Below are 25791 nucleotides of genomic sequence, written 5' to 3' on the forward strand. Positions count from 1 at the left end.
TTCTCGTATAAACGGTGCAGCGAGTCCTGCATACAGTCCCGAAGCTGTTTTTTTAGTTGAGAACTGGATTCCTGTAAGTAAGCTGTCTCGTGAGAAATTGCTCGTGTGCTTCTGACAAGCGTTAACATGTAAGAAGGGGCCCCTGGACTCACCAGAAATCATTGCCGTCTGATAACCCAGTCTGGTTCAAAGATCTCGGCAGACTCATCTCACATACATAGTCCCCGTCCTGCAGTATGGAATCCCCAGCGCTAACCATGTCTTCCTCCACCAGCAAGGTGCTAGTGACCATGCCACGCCAGACGATGCGAGGCCATACCCACTGGGTAACAGGTGTTGTCCATCTGCCCAGCGAACGACGCATGATCACATGTTCGATAGACGGCTCACTCCGACTGTGGGACCTACAGAGCGGTGCACAGATAGGTGAGGACTGGCGAGATCAGAATAACGAAAAAGTGTGGGCTATGTCATTGTCTCCGAACAACAAGACGGTTGCAAGTGGAAGCGGCGGGAAAGTGAAGTTATGGAACATCGAGACAAAGAGTGTCATCGCCAAATTGACGGGACACAGCGTTACTGTGCGTGCGTTGTGCTGGAGTGCAAATGGTAAGCAACTAGCGAGCGGATCCTGGGACGGGATGGCAAGAGTCTGGGATGTTGAGAGCGGCGAAACTGTCCTGAGAATATATACCGGACACAATTGGGTGTGGGCGGTGATATACTCGCCCGATAACGAAAAAATAGCGACAGGCGGAAGCAACGGTGTTCACGAGGATGGATCGGTCAAAATCTGGGATAGCAAGACGGGCGAGCTCATCACCACACTCAATATTCACGATTCCATAGTTTTTAGCTTGGCGTGGACGTCGGATGGGAAGAAGCTTATCTCCGGTTCATTGAACCTGATTAGGATATTCGACACAGCCACTTGGGAGCAGATTGCCATTCTTTGGGGTCACACAAGCTATGTTGACACCCTTTCCTTGTTTGCGAACAACCGCCTCCTTGCAAGTGCATCTAGGGATGGATCAGCCCGTCTATGGAATCTCGACACCAATTTTCCGATCGGGCCACCCCTCCAGCATGAAGATAATGTGCACTCCGCCGCCCTTTCTGCCGATGGAAAAGTGCTGGTCACTGGCTGCGAAAACGGAAATGTGTACACATGGGATATTCACGCCATCGTCAAAGAAGCTGGCCTTGATGACCTACTGTCCACTGGTACCAATATTGTGAGTCACACCCACGCTCTCTCTCAAGCACTGACAATGTCTGCTGCTAGGCACCAAAAGACAGACTTGAACAGCCAGCATCTCAAAGCAATCCAGGAATAGAGCGAACCCCCTGCTCTTCGCTCAGCGGCAAGTCATTTTTGGAAGTATGTTGAGTGTTTGTGAACCTTCTCAGTGGCTCTGACACTAATGTTGCAGGCTGATGCCACGCGATGTCACAACGAGTTTGGAGGTTATGTCGATGAACTCCCACCTAGGTTTTTTGACAACATGGAAGCCGATGTTCATGTCCGTGGTCAGCATTTCTATTACTTAGTTCTTGTCCTGATCTTTGTGCCCTCAGTCCTCTCAAACGGGTGCCCACCCTCATTCCTCTGCAAGTCCACTCCTCGCTCGCCTTTCCTTGCTCCTCCACCGCTTTCGACACGACAATGCTGAAGCGACCGAACGTCTGCAACCGTCAACGCCTTCGCGGTTGCATCTACAGGTGCTCCTTGCTCGCCTGTCCTCACTTATTCACCATTCTCCACCTGAAAATGATGGAGCAAATGAACTTCAGCAACCCTCTACGCCTTCGCGATTAGATCTACATGCGCTCCTCGCTCAACTGTCCTCATTTCTTCATCGCTCTCTACTCCACACCGAAGAAGAAACCGAACCTCATCCCACAACACATTCGGGTTCACGTCCAGATGCACTCATCAGTCGTCTATCCTCACTCTTCCGCTCTCAAGCACACACTAACGAAGACATCGAACTCCCGCAACGCCCATGGCGTCCTCATGTTGTCGATGTGGCTCCAATGCGGGACAGGGAGGTATGTCTTTCTCTGGTGCGTCAATTTATGGTGTCTAATGACCTCCATGCAGGTATTGTTCGTTGCTCAGCGGTCGCCACCAGATCGTTCAAACACTCAGTCTAATGGTACTGCTACACCAGGTGCAAGGCCTACGTATTCACTTCCCGTCCGAATGTTGGCCCATCTCGTGCTTTTTCTCTGCTGTGCGTCTCCTCAACACGATGGAAATGCACAACCCACACAACATCAACAACAAGGTCAATTGCAGACGCAAGCGCCGTCACTGCAGACTCAGCCAGCCGCCGCCTCGACGTCTACGACACCTACTGATCCTGATACTCATACTACCGTGCCAGCAACCGCCCAGCCACGGCCCGTTCCATTGCGGATTCGCTTTGCTTATTTTCTCTGTTGTGCATCTCCCCCACATGCAGATGGGAATTGACGCTGTGGCATATGGACGTCTATGTCATCTTTGGATCCAGTTCTTCTGTTATCATTGTTATCTCTTTGTCCGTGTTGAGACTGCGTATCTGAATGCCACAACCTCCTCAATCTCAGGTTAGTTTTAACACTGGCATGACGCCTTGATTCTAATTTCAACTACGCTAAAAACACGTCCTGGCTCCAAATCGTGGCGCTGCAAATCCCGAGCACCAGCGATCCTTCATTCGTTGGGTACCCGATAGCAAGTATGTACATCCTGCCTTGGACTAAATTATTCCCTCGCCCTACTGCATATACGCACCCTCAATGACATTTCCTGCAGACTATATAGTTTCAACACGCTATTCTGATCTCGCGGCAATATCCCGCCATATAATTTGCCGCGAATGTATGAGCACTTGTCAATGCGAGGCATGCGACCTTTGCGTGGTGTACAAACAAGACGTCTCGGCCCGCTGTATGTGCTGCGACTGGCTGTTTTGTTGTGCTGAAGAAGCGTAGGTTGCGAATGACGCAGTACTGAAGAATCAGAGTTTATTGCTTTCAGTCGAGACTCAATGAACGAACGAAATGGTATCATAACGTCTCTTGAAATAAATTGTTCCAGCATGCTCAACGGCTCAGCCTCTGAGTTATTAATACGCCATAAGCGCTCAGTGGTTATAATTGGTTCTCTAGAGCGCTTGATTTACACAGCAATGAAGCTGTGAATTGAACATGAGGTTGACGCATGGGACGCTCCTAATTGAGACAAGACGGCTTGAACGAAAGAGCGCCCAACTTCTTCTCCCATCGAGACATCCATTAATCGATCGGGTGATTTGACCATTGTATTTGTCTGCACGGCGCTTCTCGTGAGTTGTACTGTAGGCTCTTGTGCAGGTTAAAGTTGACCACTTGCTTACCAGCTGCTTCGGATACCCACCAAGATCTCTAGCACATTTTCGAATAACGGCACAGCAAGTCCTGCATCCTAAGCTGTCTTCCAGTAGGCGAAAACTGAATTCCCGTAAGTTGACTGTCTCGTGGGCAGTGGTGTGTGTGTTTCTGACAAGAGTTAGTATCGTGAAAGAAGTGGGCCCTTGGACTCACCAGCAAGCATCACCGACTGATAACCCAGTCTTGTTCAAAGATCTCGGCAGCCTCATCTCACATTCATAGTCCCCGTCCTGCACTATGGAACTCCCAGCGCCAACCATGTCATCTTCCACCAGCAAGGAGCCAGCGATCACGCCACACCAGACGATGCGAGGTCATACAGACTGGGTAACAGGTGTTGTCCATCTGTCCAGCGGACGACGCATAATCACATGTTCAGATGACAAATCACTCCGACTATGGGACCTAGAGAGCGGTGCACAGATAGGCGAGGACTGGAAAAATGAGAATGAATCAGGAATGCGGTCTATATCATTGTCTCCAAACGACAAGACAGTTGCAAGTGGAAGCAGGAACGGGACAGTAAGGTTGTGGAACGTCGAGACGAGAAAGGCCATCGCCAAATGGACGGGGCACACCGATGTTGTGTGTGCGTTGTCCTGGAGTGCAGATGGCAAGCGAGTAGCGAGCGGATCCTGGGACGGGACGGCAAGAGTCTGGGATGTCAAGAGTGGTGAAACTGTCCTGACAATCACAACCGGACACGCGTGGGTGCGGGCGGTGATGTACTCGCCCGATAACAAAAAAATAGCGACAGGCGGATACTACGAGAATGCAGTCAAAATCTGGGATAGCAAGACGGGCGAGTTGATAACCACACTTGAACACGATCGCGTAGTTTACAGCTTGGCCTGGACGTCGGACGGATTAAAGCTCATCTCCGGTTCATTAAACCTGATTAGGATATTCGACACAGCCACTTGGCAGCAAATTGCCATTAATATTCTTGAGGGTCACAGAACCTGGGTCCGCGCCATCTCCTTGTCTGCGAACAACCGCCTCCTTGCATGTGCATCTAGGGATGGATCAACGCATCTATGGAATCTCGACACGAATCTCCCGATCGGACCACCCCTCCAGCATGAAGATGATTTGCACTCCGCAGCCCTTTCTGCTGATGGAAAAGTGCTGGTCACTGGTTGCGAAAACGGAAATGCGTACACATGGGACATTAACGCCATCCTCAAAAAAGTTGGCCTTGAAGACCTTCTCCTGCCTATTCCTCATGTACATCCCATGGTTCCTTGGTAAAAACGGCACTAATATCCCACTTGCAGGTCCCAGCTCCAGAATTGTTGGTGACCGTACGTGACGTGTTTCTTTACTCTTTAGTCTTTCAACGATTTTTAAAGATATTCCAGAGAGATACTATGCAACGTCCAGCTATTCATGCCCGCCGAATACCGCCAGAATTTTTTGATGGCGCTCAGGTGAGTCATCTGCTTTTGTTGCCCAATTCTCAATCTGATCATCGCACTCTCAGTCATCCGCAGCACAAGGTTTCCATTCCCATTCCTCTTCTTCGAATCCGCGTGCGCTATTCAGCAGCTCCTCATCGTTCTTCCGCCACTCTCGTTCCAAGACCGATGGAGCAATCGAACTACAGCAACGCCCAAGACGAACTATCTTCTCTCATCGTGGCCCTCGTATTGTCGATGTTCCTACAGTACAGGACAGAAAGGTATGTATTCATTCCCGTGCGTTTCCCGTCGCTGTTGTTCAATGACTTATCTGCAGGCACTAGCTGTTGCTCCGCGGCCGCGGCCCCAGCAGCAAAGCCAATTGCACGGCCAAACCGAGGCGTCGTCATCACAAACTCAGCACGCCGCCACCTCGACCTCCACGACACCTCCTGCTCCAGGTACTCATGCTACCACGGCTGGTGCAGCACCCGCGCAGTCACCATCCATACCATGGTGGGCTTATCTCGTACTTTTCCTCTGTTGTACATCTCCTCCGCACGCCAATGGTCATTAATACACTGCAGCATCGTCACGTCTTTTGCTACTCCATCACTCCCGCTCCCTCGTTGTGCTACTCGTGCAATGCATTAAGCTCAATAACCACGAAAGCCCGGGACCAGCCCAGGCTCCTCCATCTATCGATAGACATCCTCAGTACTATGTAGGTGTCGGCGAGCTAGTTTGAACAATGCTTAACATACACCAACCCTTTCCTCGTACTCGTTCTGTCACAACTTCGGTGCGATGTTTTAAACATCAGCATTCTGTTCCAAATGTTGCGTCAGTGGTAAAGCTCCAAGCTTCCGTAACAATGCGCCCAACGCATAGCGATGATACCGCGAACCGATACGTTTTACAAAATCATTGGTTTGCCGTGAATAGTGCACGACTTGGCAGCTTGCCCAACAAGTCGGCGTCATATTTTTAAAACTTAGCTAGGACCTAATTGTACCACAACAACCGCCTCTAAAAAGCGTCTCAAAAATCAACCAAAATTTCGCACGCCCTCGAAACTTCAGCAATCCGCGAATGTGTTGAATGTTCATCTGTATTTTGTTTTCACGTTGGATCATTCTGTCGCCGTCAGTACGGTTACGACAAACGATCAGGTTAATCTCACCGTTTCTCATCACGGTAAGCTTGGTCGTAGCCACCAGCCAGAAATTGGATTGATGATTGATCTACTTATCTCCAGATTGCATGACAGTTTTGTGTTTCGTCTGGATGACGCTCCGCGGCGAGTATGTCGGCTGGCGGAGTCAGAACAAGCCGACATTTTGGCTTATATCATGGCTCTGCCAGCCGTCATGCGCGACGTGGCGCACGAAATTCATTTTTCACATACATACATGTCATGGAGATGGTAGCAGGCTCTGGAGTCTGCTATCGCACGTGGTAGCGGGGAAACCATGATTACTTGATCCGTGAAATCTCAATAACATGCTATGCTCGTCATGCACAGGTGTATATCATGTATATGCTTAGGGACCTCCTTTAGTCGGTCTCCCATATGCAGATCTTGATATAATGAAAACAGCTGTTCTTTCTATTTATCATAATATCGCGTTTAATTTTTTGAGATCAGTGGGATGTTTGGGGCTGATAACAATTGGAAAACCCGCCATAGTCACTTATCGACGGTATTCCTGCTCACTGTACAATGAACAACGCCTGCGTTGGATAGCAGGTAGCAAAAACATTGGATTGGTATACACGCCTCAATTCTTCCGTCATGACCGGTCGACCTTCTAATCTTCCTCTACACCCTCCTCCTCTTCCGCAATAAGCCTCTCCGCCTCAAGCGCAGCCATACACCCGCTCCCCGCACTAGTGATAGCTTGTCTGTACCTCTTATCCTGCACATCGCCAGCAGCAAACACGCCTTTGACGCTCGTCTGCGTCGTTCCAGGGACAGTGATGATATACCCATCGGGGTCTGTTTGCAGCTGCGAACGCACCAGGGCCGTAGCTGGCTCATGTCCAATTGCATAGAAGAGTCCGCGCACGGGGAGATCGCGCTCTTCGCCTGTCGTCACGTTTTTGATGCGGAGGTTGTTGAGGAGGTCGCCATCGCCTTGACATTCGGTTGCGACAGTGTTCCAGAGGATAGTCTGTGCAAGCGTGTGAGAGGTGATAAGTGGCAAGTGGCAAGTGGCAAGAGACGTACGATCTTGGGATTGTTCATGAGGCGCTTGGCCATGATTTTAGAAGCGCGGAGTTCACTACGGCGGACGAGGACGTAGACGTGAGAGCCGTACTTTGTCAAATCTGTAAGAGTGTAATTATTAGTTACTGTTATGACAACGAAAGGAAAATGGAGAGATCTTACAGGTGGCTTCTTCTGCTGCAGAGTCACCACCACCGATAACAGCCAGTGGTTGATTCCTGAATATGGGAACGGCACCATCGCAGACTGCACATGCGCTGATGCCGCTTTGCCAGTATGTGACCTCACCCTTGAGTCCTAGCCTCTTCGCGCTCGCACCGGTTGCGATGATGATGGTGTCGGCTGTTTCTGCTTCCTCGTGCTCTTGGCTCTCTCGCCAGTAGCGGAATGGGCGTGCAGAGAGATCGATCTTGGACACGGTCTCTGTGATGATCTGCGTGCCGAAGCGAATGGACTGCTCGCGGAATTTGTCCATGAGCTCGGGGCCAAGGATGCCGGATGGGAAGCCGGGGTAGTTCTCAACTGCGGTGAGAGAAGAGATATGATAAAGACACGGATGGAATAAGGCGTGTGCGTACCATCTGTGGTCGTGGTAAGCTGGCCACCAGCAGCGAACCCGTTTGCCATGAAGCCCTCGAAGAGGACAGGATTGAGGTTCGCGCGTGCGAGGTAAACGGCGGCGGTGTGACCTGCAGGACCTGAGCCGATGATGACCTGCGCGTGGATGAGTTCTGGCGAATGATGGAACCGAAATGGATGATACGGACGACTTTTGAATGCATCGTTGTGCTCTTCGGGACTGTACCAGTTTGTGAGCGGGGCCATTTTTGAATAGGTGCGATCTGGGAGGGAAGTAGATGCAGCTGCGAGAGGAATTGCCCGTAGGCCTTTCAGAAAGCGAAATCGAGAAGACAGCGTGTTATAAGTCTGGGCTGCAGTGGTTATGGAAGAATTTCGGCGTGTGTACTGCACCAGTCACGCGGGATTACTAAAGGACATGATCTTATCTGATCTCCGAGCCCCGGATTCACCCGGTGTTCCTCTCGTCAAACCATTCAATCCACGTCCTTATGTGACATCAGCGTAGGGGAGACCTTCACTTCCCTGTGTGCAAGGTTCTCCGCCGGTACGCTCAAGCTGCGCAACATAGACTCACCTCTTTACGTGGTCCGATGGTCGTCAGGCCAGATTTAATAAATTCTCTAGCTATTGAATGGGCTATTTACCGTTGGACCGGCGTGGACTGCAAGGGAAACCCAGGCGACGGCTCTATCTACCGAGTACCGACTACAACAATACAGCAGCGACTACCCACAAGCCAGGACCCACGGCGCTCCACGGAGGACCTGCGCCAGATCGCCCCGGTACACTGTGGAATACCACTGGTAGGTGGTAACTTGGTGGTAACCCTTCGTTCGCTAGATTCATTTCAAGTTCATCATGACGATTATGCAGGCAACGCTTCACTGAGCAGCACGTCTCGGTCCAAGGTCAGGTTACTAATTACGTTCTTGAGGGGCAATCAAGACATCGATCATCGGTGTCCCTCATAATGTTCCGATTACGCGGGCGCTGATTAGTAGGGTTTTCGAACCCGCAACAATAGAATTAGGTAAAGATAGTGGTCAACATTGCTTGTCCCCTCAGGTAATTATACACCCTGCGCAGCATCCGGTTTGCCGCTCTTTCTCGAACTCGTCATCATAATCAACTTGCCTAAGCACTTCCCTCTCTCTTGCGGCTGTTACGTGCTTACATTCCTTCCTTCCCTGCACTTTGTCATAACGGTCATCGAGAATCTTCTGATCATAGTATGCCCAATGCATACCCGAAATGCGCTTCTTCTGTTTATTATGCGTTGTCAGTGATGTCACATGCAGTAACACATTTGGCTGTCTCACCCTCTCCTGGTACTTCTTGATCAATCTGGCTATATGGATAAACACCTCCTCCACATTGCGTCCATTCTTGAGCGACACCTGCATGAAAGCTACACCCATCTCCTCCGCGAGTTTATTTCCCTCTTTCACGCCATCCGTCAGTCATATAGAGAACGCTAGCGCACTTAGACAGTCTCACCTTCCCAGGTCACTTCCATCCACGTCGATCTGTCTTCATCCTCTACCCGTACCGCTACGAGCATACCAGGAACAGGGTTCGTTGCATTGTCCCGCTCGTGCTGCTTCATCCTCACGACTCGTCCATAATTCGCTTTCGCCAGCTCCAGCGATTTGCGATGGTCGGCAGAATAAATGAAAAGGAACCCGTCTCCTTGCTCAATGTGTCCGTCCATAAGGTGTTTCTCGCTATGCATACTCCATGTTAGTGGATGTTCACAGAAAATAACGGAGACGGAACGTACAAGTAGTGATCCTCATTACCTGGACCGAGGGTATCGATCAACTCGATCGTTACTGGTTCGCCGTCGACTATACATTCCCTGATGCGAGCTGGAGCGCGTAATTCAATCAGCAACTGATAAGTTATGTTTCTGTCCCTTTCAGGACACTCACGGAACGTCCTGTGGTCCATCGGATTCCTGTCAGCTGGCGTTATACAGAATGCTTTTGCTATCTTGGACCTTGCACCAACTGAATCTCATTAGAGGCACTAATATTTCAGATGAAAACAGGGATTTACCAAGAGGGCTGACGAACACAACTCGGTACTTTGGCGGAGGCACAGGGCAGAATTCTGACTCGTCCTGTATGGGCTTAGATGGCGCTGTGAACTTTCTAAACAATACCGATGCATTTCTTCCGCCTACCTGCAATTTTGGGTTTTCTTTGAACGAGCGCGAATGAGAGAGCATATTTTGCAACTAGATGGCTTGAAGGTGTGATGTTGAAGGTGTGCCACTCCCTGAGAGTATTTGAGTCATTGTAGACAAAGCAGCACGGTGAAGTGACCAAGCGCAAAGGGGTGTTACCTATATGGCAAATGTCTTTGTTCGTCGGTGATGACTCCACAGCCTCGTGGTTGTAACTCCACATGAATGTGTGTTCAATTGTGTACTGTATCATACAAGCACGCTATCCAGCGCCTTTGAGGACAGTCAGTACAATGGTGGCACGCGCTCCGGAATCACCTTGCTCCGTTGACACACTTCGCATTGGTGTGTGCACTGTGCAGGAAGAGAACAAGAACTGTGTACTATTAATAGAGTCAACATAGGACTTCATGCTTCGCGTTTCAAGATCCACATCCTCCACAATATCGTGTCCGCTCTTCATTGATGCCTGCATGAACGCTATATTCATATCCTCCGCAAGCTTATTGCCCTCTTCCGTGCCGGAAGCGAAGGGTACAATCAATACATGTAAATACCACGTATCTGAAAAACTGACTTGTTCTTCACATCAGCTCTGAGCAACTCTGAACTCGATGACCACTGTATCTACAAGATCATAAATTTTGGTGAGTGTTAGACCAGCGGTGGCCCTGTGAATTATCATCAACCAACCGTTGCCAATGTGTCAAGATATATTAGAAGAAACTTGCGCAATGATTTTCATCTCGTCCAAGGTTCGTTCCTTGGAATTCAGAAGGAACCACATAGTCAGGTCTATTTGGTACACTCTGTGACTGCCTGCTCCAAAGTTCGGTAACATTGGTTCAGGGGCCTTGTGATCATGAATTCAGAAATACATCAGGTTGCACTCCGAGACTCACGACGCTTAACCCATTAGTTCCTACGCCAGGCTCTTGGAATGCGTGGAAGAGCACGGAATCATCTAGTACGAGACATGGGCTTGGAGAAACACCACACCGAATCATAATTGACTCACGAATTAGCACCACACTGTTTGGTCCCATTGCCTTGCGAATGTTACGGAGGATCGCTGTTGCCTCAGCATCTGGCCAATCGTGGATAATGTGCCTCAACTATATAGTAAGATGGTCGAGTTACTGGCGATGAACGAGAAAAAATGTCAGTTCTTACATAGTAGACATCCTTCCCGAAAACAGGTATATCCTCGAGAAAATTATTTGGCACCAACTCTACGCGCCCATCGAGTAGTGCCTCGGGAGCGTTCTTCTCCCATGCCTAATTGGATATCAATATCGTGTCCATAGGAATAGTTTTGTTTGCCAGATGTTTGAACTCACATTTTGTGCCTGTACAATGACTTCCGGGAGATCATGATTGGTTATTTTGAGATGAGGGAACATTGTCGCCAGAGGAATGGAAAAAGCTCCAATGCCAGATCCAACATCCACCACAGAGGATACATTGTCCCAAGGATACCCTAATAGTCCTGCTTTACAATCATGTTGACGATTGAAAAACGATGATAGCTTACTATGCAGCACCGCAGAAGTACCCATCATCTCACCATGGCCAAGCAAGCCTCGGTGAAATATCTATGCATATATGATTTGGTGAGCCGTCAATCATGGATAGACGAGTCCGTACACACATCACGTCTCTCATCCTAGAAAACGTGTCAGAGTAGGAGAGGTTTGTGGTGCTAAAACTCACGTCATTCTTGATCGTTTCCCAGTAGCTATCACTCAAACCCTCTTTCCTACAGGCAAACACTCGGGGTGCTTTGTCAAGCTCGTGTGATCTTGAAAAGTCTTGGTCGATCATAGTCTCATAGAGAACTCCGGCGTATTTAGCAATGTGTCGGGAATGAAAATGTGCATAACACCCAGTGTTGTTTGTTGATTTGAGTATCAAGGATAGTCGGGTGTTTGCGAACACGTCTCGTTTGACTGTTGAACACATCACAGGCTTCAGATATACTTCTCAACCATCAGAATACACGCTACCTTCTTTGAAGCAACCCATGAGGGATAAAACTCGTAAAATGCGTGCAACATTGCTCTTGTCAAGATCAACTGCGTCAGCAAGCCGATCCACGCTAAGTCCTTCCGGGTGCTGCTCCAGGACATCCGCAATGCGTGCTCGCAAGGCAACGTTTGTGCATGCCCAGTTGTAATTAAAAACAAACTAAATAATGAGCACCACAGCAGAATCATTTACGACCGGCACTCACATTCATCACCGTGTGTTGGGGGGGAGCCAATATTGCGCTCAATTGGTGGTAAGCACCCTCGAGAAGTCTAATGGCTTTTCTGAGCGCAATTGTATCTGTTGCCATGTCGAGGGGGTGGAAGGTGGTTGCGTCGGCACCAGGCACACCATGTCCAGTTTTCTTGTATTCCACGATTGCTTGGCGTGCAGAAGAATTGATGATGTCCAAGAGAGCTTCAAGTTTGGCCTCGGGTTCAGTCATTTGGTGTATGAAGAAATAATACTGTTTCCCTGTTGATCATTCGGGTTTTATACTCCCTAGCGCTTATTTGGCGGGCCGTCGTTGGAGCTTAAGCTTCACGGTTGACGTGGACATCTGTATAAAATTAAGATCTGTCACAAAAGTCAACCCATTAGCGTGACCAACGTTGATAGTATTTCGAGATATTTGACCAACTGCAGCCTGCAGAATTTATGTAGTGTTGCTTCCTGACAAATCCTTCGCCAGTGAGGTGAGCGTGGTCGTTGAAAGATGTGCAAAATTTCAACTTCTCCGGACAACGCAAAGTTCGATGCACACGTGTTTCAATCTTGGCCAAGGCGTTCCCAAATCATTTTTCGAGTGTCGCTCAGAAGTAGATCACAAGCATATTGTCAAGGTAACTGAAGTAACCTAGTTCTGTGTTTTGCGCATGTCGATTGTATTTTGGGTGCGAGACATGCAGGTGATTCCTCCTCAACCGTAGTCGGCTATCAAATGTACTTTGTCGCCTCTGTTACTCCCAGGCGGTAAGGATGTCTAAGACATGCTGACATGCACGTGCAATTACTGGGAAATTGACAGCGAGATGCGGGGGATGTGGTAGTATTGTGGAAACCAATCCAGGAACTCCAGACCTAGGTATATATTCCACGTTATGCAGTGCATGAACAATGGGTTTAGTAAATACCAGGTATGAGCCGTATCTGACTGACTTAGCCCAGTTCTCCCGCTCTTCTCTGGACACTGTTTCATCCTCATGCCTGATCCTAAGCACGAGGCTTGCTACAACAATGAATATCCCGACCAGCACTCCCACCATAATCGCTTTCATCCGAGGGATATTTGAAACCTCTGAGTGGATAGCTACCTTTGCTATTGGCGGCCCGAATTTGGCGAGCTGAACGAGAATCCACTCAACAAAGCCGTCGACGGTCTTGAACGACATCGTTACTCCCAGTAGCAGCCGCTTGCCCTGTCATAAGAGGTGCATGTGGGTTTATTCTCCGTTTTACGCATTCTGTGACAGCCACAGCTGATGTCTGAAGTTGAAGAAAAAGGGTAGAGAATGCTAGTCTCACCTACAACTAGCTAGCCGGACCAATCGAAAGAAATTCCTTCCGCTCTTCCACGTACAGGATACTCCAAGAACATCGGGTCATTCGAGGCCCGCGGATCTGTCATGAGCTGACAGAGATGTCGCGAAATGTAAGTCAATGTCATGGGCTGGGTTATTTGTTTGATGGATCCCAACGGAACAATCCTCAGAGAAAATTAGGAAACCCTTCGGAAGACGCCTTGCTGGAGACGCGCTTTGTCAGGATCACGTGCGTGCGAGTGATAATAACGGCTAGATTTCGGAGCTTTCATTTGCGACTCAAACCACCATGGCGGCAACAGCACGGTGAGATTCATTCCTTCCATTATACTTTCGGGGTATCATGACCATCCTCCAGATCACTCAGTACCTGCATATTCTGCAAGATCATCAAGGGTGTGCTAACTTCGCTTCATTCTGTGCCACAGACTTATCCACGCTACGGCACCCCAGGCCAGATCCCGAGCTTCAAGCTCATCGAGACAGACCTTTCGTTTGTTCTCCTTCTTTCATCAAATCGTTGACACGTTTACAAGAGATTAGTTTCTCATTCCTTGACATCGGCCCACTCTCCAAGGGTCATGCTCTGATTATCCCTAAAGGTGTGTCAACCTTCATCAGAAAAATTAAAAATTATGTCGCAAGAGAAAATGCTAAAAGGTGCATAATAGACCATGCGGCAAAGCTCCATGAGCTCCCAGACGAATACCTCGCGGATGTAATGCCCATCGCGAAGAAGATCGCCACTGCACAAGGGCTCGAGAACTACAATATCCTCCAGGTGCGTTCCTCATCCAATTCTTGCTCCCATTTCTTCATTTCCTGCCGCTGAACCTGCGGAACTGACACTGTCACCAAGAACAACGGCCGCATCGCACACCAGGTTTGACTGCTCCTTCTTCATTAGGCTTAGACAGCACTGACTGGCACTGGTTTGCACGGCTAGGTTGTTGACCACGTACACTTCCACGTCATTCCCAAGCCTGATGCGTCGGACGAGGAGGGGCTCGTCATTGGGTGGCCCGCGAAGTCGGACGTCATAGATGAGGTGAAGAAGTACCACGAAGAGCTCATTGCGAAGTTGTAGAGCACGTCTGTGGTGCACCCGAATTGGTGACGAATAACGACGAAACTGGAAGGAAAGTTGTTTAACTAAATGCACAATTCAATTATGTTTTTTTGAGTCTCCATCTGATCTCACAACAGTTCTCGACGTGGGGTCATTTGTGGGTGTATCACTATCTAAACGCCTTCCCCGTTATACTCGGATGGATCTTATCATGCACCAGACGGTGCTGTTAATACGAAAAGCTGCCACGAATCAAATAAATTCACTTTACGCTCGCTGCTGCTTCGCGAATGCATGAACTGCCAACCGTTCGAAATGGTCTTCATACGATCCCTCCAACTTGACAACCACATCCACATCGGAACGAGCAATCCTAGCCATACACACTATTGCAGTCGTCACATTACATCGCGGTGATTACCAACAGCGCTTTAAAACGAACATATCAAGTGCGCGAAAAAAATTAGATCAGATCGACAAGAATGTGGCGTCAGAGGAACGGCTCAAGATCAGCAGTTCATAGGCATATGCGTGATAGCGAGCACTTCTCCACGAAGATAGTCGGTCACACGGACTATGATATTGACAATTGCATCGATCCAGATCTTCGAGAGTGACCTGACACGCGCCCGCGGCGTCCGACACATTACTGTGTCAAAGAGCTTGAGGGAAAGTGACAATTCCTGCGTCTCGTCTTCCTCGGGTTGCAGTCATAGAGCGCGACTATCATGATTTTCGAGGAAGGCGCTGGTGATGATGCTGAGGACGGAGACGATGAATTTAAGTGAGGATAGTCTTCCTCATGCTGAATTCTCAGTTGTCGCGCTTTAATCCGTTTCCCTGTAGCTTCTACGGAAGTAATATTGCATTGGTCGCTACGGGTATCAAGGTTCATGCATCATGCATGAGGTATCTTACCCTTCTGTTCCAGATGTTCGCAATACAGTGCGTACAAGGAACTCACACTCTCTCCGGTCACGTCCTCAAAGAGCTCGACTCTGTATTTCGAGTCCTTCATGGATCCATTAAGTTTTCGGATAGTCCCCTCGCCACAGCGCTTCTCGATCCAGTCGAGGAAGTACGCCGTAGCATCGTACCCTGCGTCCCACTTCTCCACAACTCTAGGTTTCCAGTGTGGCGGGACAAAACCAGCGTGCAGCCTCACGAAATCTACTAGCAGTTCTGAAGATAATACTCAAAGGGTGGGGTCAAAACGTGCGCACCTGCCATTCCCTCAATAAGACCCCCTGGACATGTGTCTTTTGCATTGTACTGACAGCAATGCACGACCTCGTGAACCAGCACGCCTAATATTTCATCTCGTGCGCGGGCCTCTGATGTTTTGATCCAATCGAGGGAGAAATTGATCTCTTTCATCTCTTGCGTGCCTGAAGTATACGCTACGCCATCGAACGGCCTGAGAACGAGCGTAATGGTCTTGACGCTTGGGATGCAGATGATTCGCAACACGTTGATAGTGAATTGAAAACGCGTAGTACTCACTGCGTTGGGGCCGTGAGTGGTGTATACAGCCAGGTATAAGATGCTTCTACTGCGAGTTTCAGTGCCTCCTTGGGGTTGACGCAATCAAAGAAGATCGATGCCCCAGGATGAGACAAGTCCTCCACCCTCAACACGAAGTTGGGTATCACCCAAGGCGGTGGGGGCGGGAGATCGTGGGGAGGCATGGGTAAACTTGAATGGTAGTATGACAAGCAGGCGAGTCGGTGAGGATGCCAGATTTGATTAACTCCCTTTATAGGGTCTTGTTGTCTCAGGGTAGGCCAGGAAATATGAAGGTGACTGTGGGCTGCTACCGGAACACAACTCGAAACTGGAAGGAGGTTATTATCACCACCTATTCGTCCATTCCACCTGCTAAACTGGTAGTGGAACTGGCCCGGGCAAGGATCAAAGCATCTGCCGTGGACGTCACGTTCAACAATAATATTTATAATTATGTAAACCGCGCGCCGCTTGAAGTTCACTGACGCTTGGACCTGAGCCAGGGTCAGATTTCTTACCTTCAATCCTCAGTAACAAGGTCGGGGCCCTCAAGTCTAATTCTAGCAATGATTCAACGCTCAAACAAAAACTAATTTTTTGTGTCCCAAATGCGTAGATGTGACTGAGCAACATTGTGAAGCTTCCGCTTTCACTTCTGTGGCAAATTCATCTACCCGATTAACGGCATTGCACCTCAAAAGAGGCTGTGGGCCTTCAGGGGTGGAAGTCATACTCTCTCCATAGCTTGACGACAACACTTGCCTCATCGTAGAGCAAGAATAGGAGGGGTAACGAGCATGGGAAGGGGAGTTGTGTTGTAGTGCAGGACCCGGAATACATATGTAAATAAAGCTTTCCATGGAATCATCGGTTGAATATCTAGCCTGAAGTTCCCTCCACAAACGACACCGAACAAGCCAGGCGATAAGGTGTCACGCTGTACGGTCCGCCGGAGAGATATCAGACAGAAATCAACACGAGGGCACCAGTAGTATGTAGGTGCCAGTCAAAATTCCAGAGGTAGAGGTGCATGCGCGTGGCTAGGATCGCGAGGATGATGAGCTGGAAGCTACGCATGGGTATGAGATTGTTAGTAGGATGCGCAGCAGCATGTGGACGTGCATACTCTTGGAAAGCATGGTTATATGCGTACTGTGTAAAATATCAACAATCAGGTCGTAGACAACCTTGGGACGTTCACGCACAGGGAGAAGCAGCGACGTGAAGACGTTCACTGCCGAGAAAACTTTCAGAACGAGAAAGATCATAGATGAGTGCGGAGAAACAGCCTGATCATGCGTAGCCTGACTCACAGAGACCGCACGCATAGTAGAATATGTTATGCTTCACTAAGATGGTATACAGTGGGCCGTTGGCCGTCCTCCAGCTCTGCACGGCCCGTACGAGCGTAAGGGATAATAGGCCTGGAAAGCGTTGGTCAACACGCGTCTGTATATATTTCGCTTCCCGGCAACATACCTAGTTCAAGCACAAACAAGAGAAGGAACGGTACGTAGAGCTCGACACTGCCTGAGGTCTGGTAGCAGCCGGTGATGCCTGGGATCGCACTGACCTTTGCTGTGGACGTAGAGAGTATATGAGTGGCGGCAGATCAAGGGGAATGTGTGAGCGCGAACCGGGTGAAGTGGCATTAGCGGCAAAGCAAACGCTGACTATTCCTACGGCCAAAACCTGACCAATCATCTAGGAGTTTCGCTGTGAAGAACGCATGGGACTCACAAGAAAGGTAGACAGCATGGCTGCAAGGACAATTTTATTGTTGTTCCAGAGTGCATATGTTCTGAGAACGAAAATGCCTAGATGAATTGAGATCAGGAATGCAAGTATGTTGCGGGGGGATGAGGTACTTTCTGAACAAACGGCCGATATTACGGCGAAACCTGTGAGATAGAAGAGCTTACTCGGTGAGGATATGTGTGTATGTATTATCCACGTACATACGCAGATGTAATTTAACATCTGGCAATTCTGAGAAGTTATACAGTAAATGTCAATCATCACCGGGCAAGTCCACCGCACGTTCACATACATTATGTTCCTCGTCTGAAGAGAAGTTCACTAAAGAACGGCGTGTTAACTCATAATCGGAGCGAAGTGGGTTGGAAATGAACGCACGGTATAGGTGTCCAATTAAGAGGAAAAAAGGGACGAATCGTGTAAGAATATAAAGGACCTTTACCTTGGTCCAGCGCGATCGATACAGGAACGTCCACTTTGAAGTTTGAACGTGTTATTAATATCAAGAATATCAAAAATAAGGCTGAACAAGTGCATTACCTCGTCACCAAGTGAACAAACATAATCATAAGTCTGGATAAGCGAGTTTCAAGTTTAACAGCGAACGAAAGCATATCGGGACAAGCCCACCCAGAATGTAGCCATCGACGCTGAGCTGTGTTAGGACAACTTGAGGGAAGTAGAGGTTCAGATATTACTCACTGAATATGTACTGGTAATACATGAATCATTAACCGCTCTCGTACTGGCAAGAAAGAAACGCACCGAGGAGATTTGTAGACTGCTCGCCGCTGCGATATCGTCAGCCGAATACTGCGTTTGCATGTTCGAGAGGTAGAAAATGGGTTTTTGTGTCTGAGGGAATTTTGAGGAATGCACATTAAGCACATTCTTATCTTTGAATGGTTTACGAATGAGCTGGGAATCCATCAATATGGGGCGCAATGAGGATACCATTGCAGGCTTAAGCTTATGATCGAGGCGATCTTGACGGAATGTTTCACTGGCCCACTGGGACTGAAAGTTATCGTTGCGCCTTTATTACACCAGAACCACTGATCACGATAGAGTCCAGAGACGCACGCTTTAGAAATGAGAAATATTCATACGCGACATAACGAGCGCTGAGCCACTTTGCCATAGTATAAGGGTTGGTCTAGTAGGGAGCTCATCAGACTAATGGCTGTGTTGTCTTATGTAATCAAATTCAAGAGGCATTCTAATTTCTAACAATTCCGACTGAGCCGAGGATCTGCTTAGACGGTTGTCCTCTAGCGCTCACTCTCAGATCACCGTGTGTGAGATCATCGTGTGTGCTGTGTCTGTCATCCTCAATCATCAGATTATGCCCGAGTCCATGCACAGGCTTCGTGCACGTCATCTCATTGCGCTCCACGGTCGTGCCCGTCGGAGCCTCGTCACGGTGGTCGAGGGATAAATCTCAATGACGCTATGTCTAATGGCAGTGTCACTTATCACGATGGCCCTTTTCTCTCTATATCCAATTCGGAAAGCTTCCTTTTTGCATTGCAGTACTAGTGATCGCTCTCCTCATGTCACGTTTCTTTAAAATTCTTTTCCAGGTACCGGTGGTGACTGCATTATCAGGGATGTGGATGGTGCCGCATCGAGGGCTCAGTGGACTACCTTTACTATACCGACCATTCCTCGCAGATAGAGGAACCATGCCAGTCGGGTCGGCGACACTTTGGCGGTGGACACGGCCACCTAAGCCGCCGAACGAGACGGATTTTGCAAGAATAAAACCCGTCGTCAGGCCGTACTTCTGGCTCTAGCACACTCAAATGCTGATCGTTATCTGCTCATCCGTGGCTGTTTACAGTGGAAACATCCTTCTATGTCAAAAATACCAGGGCCATCCAAATACATCCTGCCCATGACTGAAAATACATTAATATGAGTTGAGTGCATCCAAGTCTCGGAACCGATGTAGTCCACTCCCATCAGTCATCCTACAGTTCAAACTTCACTCTATGAAAAATGACATCACACCGTATGGCCAGCATATAATATGTCGGACATATCGGACAAATGAATACGCACGGGGGCGTCAGAGGTGTGTACATGCAGGTCCATCTGCCAGAGATGGCGGTGCATGTTTGTGGCGAGGATCGCAAGGATGACAAACTGGAAACTAAATGTGTATAAGATTTGGGTGTTGTTAGTGGGAATGTGCAACACGATGTGGAGGTGCATACTCATGCAACATGCCGTGGTACGCGTACTGGGTGTGTATAACATTAACAGCTCGATCATAAAGACATTTGGAGAATTCACGCACATGGAGGAGCAGTGATATGAATATGTTCGCCACCGAGAACACTGTAAGAACGAGAGTGATCATGGATGAGCATGAGAATACGGCCTGGCACGTGCGTGTTACTCACGAAGACCACATGCATAGTAGTATATGTTATGCTTCAGCAGAACAACGTACAGATGGTTGTTAGTCACCCGCCAGCTCTGTATGGCGCGTATGAGCGTGAGGGTCATGAGTCCTGGGGGGAGAGCACCTGTCAGCGCATATTCGTACATAGGTATGCTCTTGCTCACCCACCCATTTCAACCGCGAAAAAGAGAAGAAATGGTATGAATAGTTGGACACTGCTCACGATCTGGTAGCAACCTGTGATACCCGGAATTTTGCTGGTTGCATCTGTGGAAGCGGCATGAATGGCGTTAAAAAGCAAAGGGGACGTGAAAATGCATACATGGTGCTGTGGCAGTCGCGTCAAAAGAAATGCTGATGGATGCTACAATAAAAGCCTGACTGATGCGTCTATCCCGGGCTCATGTGCGATGAGCATGTGGAGACTCACGAGACATAATGACAGCATGGTTATGACCACGATTCTGTTGTTGTTCCATAGCGCGCACGTTCTGAGGGCGAAAAAGTCTGATGGATCTGATGAGGAAACAGGTATGTTACGGCGGAAGGACTTTACATTGGGAGCAAATGCCTGATATTATGCTAAAACCTATGGGAGAAAAGGGGTAGCCCTCAGCCAGGATGTGTGCATGCAGCCATGTAAGATGCACGTACCTGAGCAAACATTGACCAGTATTCGGCATTTCTGATGAAGTCATGCAGTGAGCGTCATTTATCTGGGTCGCACTGCATGTTCACATACACTCGGGGTTTCATGTGGGCTGAAGCCCGCTGGAGCACAACATGTCAATTCATTATCTGGGCGATGCGTGTCCGGGAGCTGAAACGCACTATATAGATTCATGGTGAGGAGGAGAAAGGGAACATATCGTGTAACGATATAAATGCCTTTTACCTTGGTCCAACGTGATTGATGCAGGTACGTCAACTTTGAACAGAATATCAATAACAAAACTGACACTTATCATGGACGAGTACATTACCTCCTCGCGGAATGAACAAACATATTCGTAGGCCTGTATGAGTTAGTAAGCGAATTTGACAGCAGACGTGAATCATGACAAGCCCACCCAGAATGTAGCCATCGACGCTGAGCTGTGTCAGGACGAAGAAGAAAGATGTGAGACAGAACGCACTGTATATGTACTGGTGGTACATGTATTATTCTTATTATCAACCGCCCTCGTTGTGTTGAAGAGAAAGAGACGCACCGTGAGGATCTGTAGACTGGTCGCCGCTGCGATATCCTCAACCGAATACCCCGTCTCCATTCGTTCGAGATGCAAAAAACGGGTTCCGCGCGATGAACATCACGGACCTTCTTATCTTATAGATGAGTTGGGATTCGGAACCGATTAAGATGGGGGCGTGTGCATTAATATAAAGACCTTCAAGTTCCTTGCCTTGACAATGATCGCAGTCAGCGACCATGATGGAGGCTCAGAGCGTTGAATCAAAGTTTACTCATTATGTGCAAGTTATTTATTAATAGCTCGACTAGCTAGGCCCATTTGAAAACTTTTAAGGTTCGGATTCAGCATGAGTGACTCAGCATACGACTCGACGCCCACTAGTGCACTCTCAGCACCCGCGTGTTATTTATTTACCATCTTTCTGAAATGAAATCTCTTTGCTACCAAGTGAGTACTTATACCCTCCTCGCAGGCTTGACCCAGAATTCAACGATTCAGAGTTGCTGCCCCCCACTGGTACGCCATCAACTGATTCTGATTTGAGCAGACTTATGACATGCATGACATCTCATCATTTCGCTATAGCATCAGAGTCTCTGCCTCATTACCCTGCGCCTTCTGACCGCAGCTCCTGAAAACCTCGTTGATAGGTATCATAAATCCCGACTGTCCTCCTCCGCATTTCCACATCAGCTGTTCTTCCGGATGGTGCTTGTTCGTTTCCTCCCCTCTTGTTGAACATGGTCCTTCTTCAAGTGGTGAATTGTCAGTGACGCGGGCTAGTCCACCACATGCTATTTTGAGCCAGCAGTGTGTATGGCCTGATTGCGCTTAGATGCCCAACGAAGCCATCAGATACACAGCCTACCGCGCAACGTGTTCATTGACACCTTCGCATCCGGAAATTGTTCTCGGTTCTTTGCATTTGATGGTTTCTTCCAATTCATTCTACGACGAGATTCCGCCCTCCGGCTGTCTCAGTGATCAGTAGTAGACTTATCTTTTTCTTTGGTCACAGCCGAGGGAGCTATTACACGGGGTTGCACAGTTCGGAGCCAGTCTTAGTCGTCAGTATCATATGAAAATTGAGATGTGTGAGAAATCCTTGCGGGTCGGGGAGCTACAATCATGCCAGTCGCTGGCGACACTGACGGCGCACACAGCCACCTACGACGTCGAGACTAATTTGCAATTCTCGCAGATATCTGCGGACGGGATGTCGTCATATCATATCAAGGACGTTTTTAGAACTCTTTGACTCAGCTTTAACTATTAAACCACGGAGCTTGGTGTACAGGGTAATGCTTATCGCTGTCAGGCCCTGCTTCTGGCTCCAGTGCACTCCGATCACGAATACCAATGGTTATTCATTCATTCGCAGCGCTCACGGACGGATGACACGACCAAACCCGCCCCACTAGTCATCTCAGTTCAGTCCAAACTTCACTCTATGAACGACACCAAATAAGGCACGCGAAAATCCAAATCCTCCGGGAAAATGTCGGACAAGTAGATGAATCCGAGGGCGTCAGAGCCGTGTGCGTGCTGGTCGAGCTGCCAGAGATGGAGGTGCATACGCGTGGCGAGGATTGCAAGGATAAAAAACTGCAGACTATATATTGGCGTGCGTTTGGGGTGTTGTTAGTAGGAAGAAATTGCAGCAGGATTTAGAGAGTGCGCACTCTTGGAACATGGCATGGTATGCATGCTGGGTGTGCGTCATGTTAGCGCCTCGATCATAAATGGTTTGGGGGTTATTCACGTACATGGAGGAGCAGCGACGTGAGGACGTTCACCACAGAGAAAACTTCACAAAAATAATGATCGTCGATGAGCAGGGAATGATTGCTTGAACGTATATACACGTCCTGACTCACACAGACCGCATGCGTAATAGAATATGTTGTGCTTCACCAGAACGACATACAGAGGGCCGTTAGCTGTCCGCCAGTTCTGTATTGCGCGTATGAGCGTGAGGAAGAGAAGTCCTGGAACAACGTCGGTTAGCACATTTGTATATGTAGGCTCCCACTTCCCGGAGACACACCTAGTTCGAGCGCAAGCAAGAGAAGAAACGGTATGAAGAGCTGGAAACTACTCGAACTCTGGTAGCAGCCTGTGATGCCCGGGACCACGCTGGTCGCAACTGTAAAAGTGCAGTGTGAATGGTGCTGGAACACCAAGGGCAAGGTGAGGGCGCGCACATGGTGCAGTGGCAGTCGTGGCGAAGGTTATGCTGATTGATGCCACGACGACAGCCTGTCTGATGTATCTACTATAAGTTCTGGTGCAGTAAGGGGATGGGACTCACAAGAAAAGCAGTCACCGCGGCTGCGAGCACAAGCTTGTTGTTGTTCCAGAGCGTGTATGTTCTGAGGGCAAAAAAGCCTGAATGGATGTGGTCAGGAATGTTGCATATCTCGCGGAGGGAGGACAGGTACATTCGGCGCAAAAGACTGATAATATCCGGAAAACTGCGAGAAAAGAGGTAGTGTTCGTCAAGGATGTGCATACGGAATGTCGCGTGCACGTACCTGCAAAAATATTGTTTAACCTCTGGCATTTCTGGCAAAGTTATGCGGTGAGTGTTGTTAATCAATCAGTCAGTCCACCGCACATTCACGTACATCGGGGTTCTCGTTAGGGGAGAAGTTCACTGAATCGCGTCAACATGTCAAGTCACCATCAGAGATGTATGTGCGGGAGCTGAACGCACGATATAAATTCGTGGAGAAGATGATAAATGGGACATATCGTGCGACGATATAAAGACCCTTTATCTTGGTCCAGCGCGATCGAAGCAGGAATGTCCACTTTGAACAGAATATATTAAAACTGAGGCGTGTCACGAACAAATGTATCACCTCTTTGTGAAGTGTACAGGCATAGTCGTAGAGCTGGATAGGGAGTTTAACAACGGTCAGAAATATATCGGAACAAGCTTACCCAGAATGTAGTCATCGACGCTGAACTGCCAAGTTAGCACCAGGAAGAAGCGATTCAGAAAATAATACGCACTACATAAGTACTGGTGGCAGATGGTATATCTATTGATATGTCACCCTCGCATCAACAAGAAAAAAAACGCACCGCTAAAAACTGCAGACTCCTGGCCGCTGTGATATCGTCAGCTGAATACTCTCTCTGCATTGACTATAATACGGGTTCACGCACACATTATGCACTTTGTTATATACTGGGTTTTTTCCCTGGTCCGTTGCCAATATGCACATTGAGATCATATGAATGAAACATGATGGGGGCGTAAATATTTGGGACACCCTTTAGGTTACAGACTTGCCTTGATGGTGATCCGACAATGATGAGTTCATTGATGGAATGTTTCACTAACCGACAGTTGACTACTTGTCGCCCAAAGACAAACCCTCTTTGACAGACGATTTCCTTATACACTCGGGATCCAGCACCGACTTCACATGCAGGGTGTCGGAAGAAATCCTTGCTTGCTGCAAAGGTGGATCCGCCTTCGTCCACCTTGGCGCTGTCACAACGCGGACGAACGTGAACGAGCATACTTCCACCATGGTGGATAGTTCTGGTTCACTTATGTCGAAACGAGTTACGAGTTCAAGTGATAGCAGTTGAAGAGCGGAGTTTAAAAAATCCACTTTGCTGCTTGACCCTGATTGACATGTAGTACTAGTGGTACCAAGTCCTATCCCTGCGTCTCACTAGTACTGGCTCTCCCCAGAATGAGATAGATATTTGCCGGCCCCAAGTTCTGAAGTCGCATCAACTCATCCCGATACGTACTGGTGAAACTTGAACGTCACCTGTCACTGGCACCAGTAACACACGTTTCAAAGCTTCACACATTGCATCTCATTGCGCTTCGACGGTGGCGCGCTAGAACCAGTACTTGTCCCTGATTGCACCTTCTAACCGCAGCTCGGGTATGGGAACACCCCGGTCCCCGATGGTGTCCAGGTTGTTACACGGTAACTACCACGAATCACGACTGTCGCATCAGACGGACCTGAGGCCTCACCAATCACGTCGTGTCGCCTTTCTTTCCTGTTCGAGTCGCAGTGCTGCACATTTTCAGGTAGTGAATGCATTGTCAGTATGCGAGCTAGCCCACCACACGCAATTTTGGATGCGCTGCATATCTGAGCTATCCGATTCTGTTGGGTAGCTGGGACATGCCAGTGTAGTCTGCTGACAGACTTCCGCGGGGTCTCATCTGAGCCCTGACACAGGGTTCCTGGAATTGCACAGCAGCCGCTGGTCGCCTGGAATGGTGTCGAAGTCACGGTAGAGGCATGTGTGGTACGCCAGTATTGTGATGGGATTGTTCCATGTACTAATGCTTAGTGTTCCGATCCCGACTCCAGTTTTTGATCACCAGTACGTTGTAACGTGCGGCAGTCGCCAATGCGCAAGCTACTAGCAACTGTGGGAGAATGCGATGGACGATGGACGATTTCAATTCGCTGAGGGCATTT

The 25791-nt window shown here is 48.7% G+C and overlaps 10 protein-coding genes across 10 annotated transcripts; 3 read left to right on the forward strand and 7 right to left on the reverse strand.

The window, feature by feature from the left end:
* Positions 1–257: 257 nt before the first annotated feature.
* Positions 258–2479, forward strand: DEU56DRAFT_925191 (WD40-repeat-containing domain protein; the record flags this gene model as incomplete). The annotated part of the gene is made up of 5 exons (XM_041358570.1): positions 258–1235; positions 1286–1381; positions 1434–1523; positions 1579–2052; positions 2105–2479. The coding sequence occupies 5 exons, from the start codon at positions 258–260 to the stop codon at positions 2477–2479; spliced, it is 2013 nt and encodes a 670-aa protein (XP_041203458.1).
* A 2424-nt stretch (positions 2480–4903) lies between these two features.
* DEU56DRAFT_64616 (uncharacterized protein) lies at positions 4904–5741 on the forward strand. The gene has a single exon (XM_041347034.1). The coding sequence runs from the start codon at positions 5007–5009 to the stop codon at positions 5472–5474; it is 468 nt and encodes a 155-aa protein (XP_041203459.1). The 5' UTR covers positions 4904–5006; the 3' UTR covers positions 5475–5741.
* A 722-nt stretch (positions 5742–6463) lies between these two features.
* Positions 6464–8045, reverse strand: DEU56DRAFT_64583 (uncharacterized protein). The gene is made up of 5 exons (XM_041347033.1): positions 7818–8045; positions 7629–7764; positions 7213–7572; positions 7051–7151; positions 6464–6994 (listed from the first exon to the last, which is right to left on the reverse strand). Exons 1-5 carry the CDS (start codon positions 7830–7832, stop codon positions 6632–6634), a joined length of 975 nt encoding a protein of 324 aa, XP_041203460.1. The 5' UTR covers positions 7833–8045; the 3' UTR covers positions 6464–6631.
* A 657-nt stretch (positions 8046–8702) lies between these two features.
* Positions 8703–10019, reverse strand: DEU56DRAFT_64658 (uncharacterized protein). Its single transcript, XM_041347035.1, has 9 exons — positions 9980–10019; positions 9818–9912; positions 9691–9763; positions 9564–9641; positions 9413–9500; positions 9130–9356; positions 8952–9073; positions 8879–8894; positions 8703–8819 (listed from the first exon to the last, which is right to left on the reverse strand). Exons 2-9 carry the CDS (start codon positions 9860–9862, stop codon positions 8803–8805), a joined length of 666 nt encoding a protein of 221 aa, XP_041203461.1. The 5' UTR covers positions 9863–9912; positions 9980–10019; the 3' UTR covers positions 8703–8802.
* A 507-nt stretch (positions 10020–10526) lies between these two features.
* Positions 10527–12293, reverse strand: DEU56DRAFT_917570 (O-methyltransferase-domain-containing protein; the record flags this gene model as incomplete). The annotated part of the gene is made up of 10 exons (XM_041358006.1): positions 10527–10673; positions 10723–10784; positions 10839–10935; positions 10994–11098; positions 11161–11300; positions 11355–11415; positions 11472–11486; positions 11534–11769; positions 11827–12007; positions 12054–12293. The coding sequence occupies 10 exons, from the start codon at positions 12291–12293 to the stop codon at positions 10527–10529; spliced, it is 1284 nt and encodes a 427-aa protein (XP_041203462.1).
* Positions 12294–13605: 1312 nt separating this feature from the next.
* DEU56DRAFT_830607 (HIT-like domain-containing protein) lies at positions 13606–14911 on the forward strand. Its single transcript, XM_041354518.1, has 7 exons — positions 13606–13695; positions 13748–13785; positions 13843–13882; positions 13933–13991; positions 14061–14170; positions 14249–14272; positions 14336–14911. Exons 1-7 carry the CDS (start codon positions 13679–13681, stop codon positions 14474–14476), a joined length of 429 nt encoding a protein of 142 aa, XP_041203463.1. The 5' UTR covers positions 13606–13678; the 3' UTR covers positions 14477–14911.
* Positions 14912–15280: 369 nt separating this feature from the next.
* Positions 15281–16435, reverse strand: DEU56DRAFT_830617 (uncharacterized protein). The gene is made up of 3 exons (XM_041354519.1): positions 15962–16435; positions 15682–15902; positions 15281–15628 (listed from the first exon to the last, which is right to left on the reverse strand). Exons 1-3 carry the CDS (start codon positions 16144–16146, stop codon positions 15357–15359), a joined length of 678 nt encoding a protein of 225 aa, XP_041203464.1. The 5' UTR covers positions 16147–16435; the 3' UTR covers positions 15281–15356.
* Positions 16436–16760: 325 nt separating this feature from the next.
* Positions 16761–18855, reverse strand: DEU56DRAFT_64879 (uncharacterized protein). Its single transcript, XM_041347037.1, has 16 exons — positions 18806–18855; positions 18488–18739; positions 18425–18434; positions 18353–18372; positions 18263–18295; positions 18101–18197; positions 18015–18043; positions 17923–17953; positions 17833–17865; positions 17705–17781; positions 17602–17656; positions 17444–17542; positions 17278–17388; positions 17170–17210; positions 17091–17116; positions 16761–17033 (listed from the first exon to the last, which is right to left on the reverse strand). Exons 2-16 carry the CDS (start codon positions 18677–18679, stop codon positions 16925–16927), a joined length of 963 nt encoding a protein of 320 aa, XP_041203465.1. The 5' UTR covers positions 18680–18739; positions 18806–18855; the 3' UTR covers positions 16761–16924.
* Positions 18856–19623: 768 nt separating this feature from the next.
* On the reverse strand, positions 19624–21596 carry DEU56DRAFT_64844 (uncharacterized protein). Its single transcript, XM_041347036.1, has 14 exons — positions 21344–21596; positions 21203–21278; positions 21137–21148; positions 20964–21027; positions 20875–20903; positions 20787–20817; positions 20689–20721; positions 20563–20639; positions 20455–20509; positions 20301–20399; positions 20131–20241; positions 20025–20065; positions 19942–19967; positions 19624–19877 (listed from the first exon to the last, which is right to left on the reverse strand). The coding sequence occupies exons 2-14, from the start codon at positions 21215–21217 to the stop codon at positions 19730–19732; spliced, it is 741 nt and encodes a 246-aa protein (XP_041203466.1). The 5' UTR covers positions 21218–21278; positions 21344–21596; the 3' UTR covers positions 19624–19729.
* Positions 21597–22675: 1079 nt separating this feature from the next.
* DEU56DRAFT_64965 (uncharacterized protein) lies at positions 22676–24595 on the reverse strand. Its single transcript, XM_041347038.1, has 16 exons — positions 24500–24595; positions 24416–24441; positions 24344–24353; positions 24272–24291; positions 24190–24222; positions 24042–24138; positions 23953–23981; positions 23860–23890; positions 23767–23799; positions 23637–23713; positions 23530–23584; positions 23373–23471; positions 23203–23313; positions 23092–23132; positions 23008–23033; positions 22676–22937 (listed from the first exon to the last, which is right to left on the reverse strand). The coding sequence occupies exons 1-16, from the start codon at positions 24501–24503 to the stop codon at positions 22769–22771; spliced, it is 861 nt and encodes a 286-aa protein (XP_041203467.1). The 5' UTR covers positions 24504–24595; the 3' UTR covers positions 22676–22768.
* Positions 24596–25791: the final 1196 nt, after the last annotated feature.

This window comes from Suillus clintonianus, assembly GCF_016758775.1.
Source record: "Suillus clintonianus strain FC179 chromosome Unknown DEU56scaffold_111, whole genome shotgun sequence".
NCBI classification, from domain to species: Eukaryota; Fungi; Basidiomycota; class Agaricomycetes; order Boletales; family Suillaceae; genus Suillus; species Suillus clintonianus.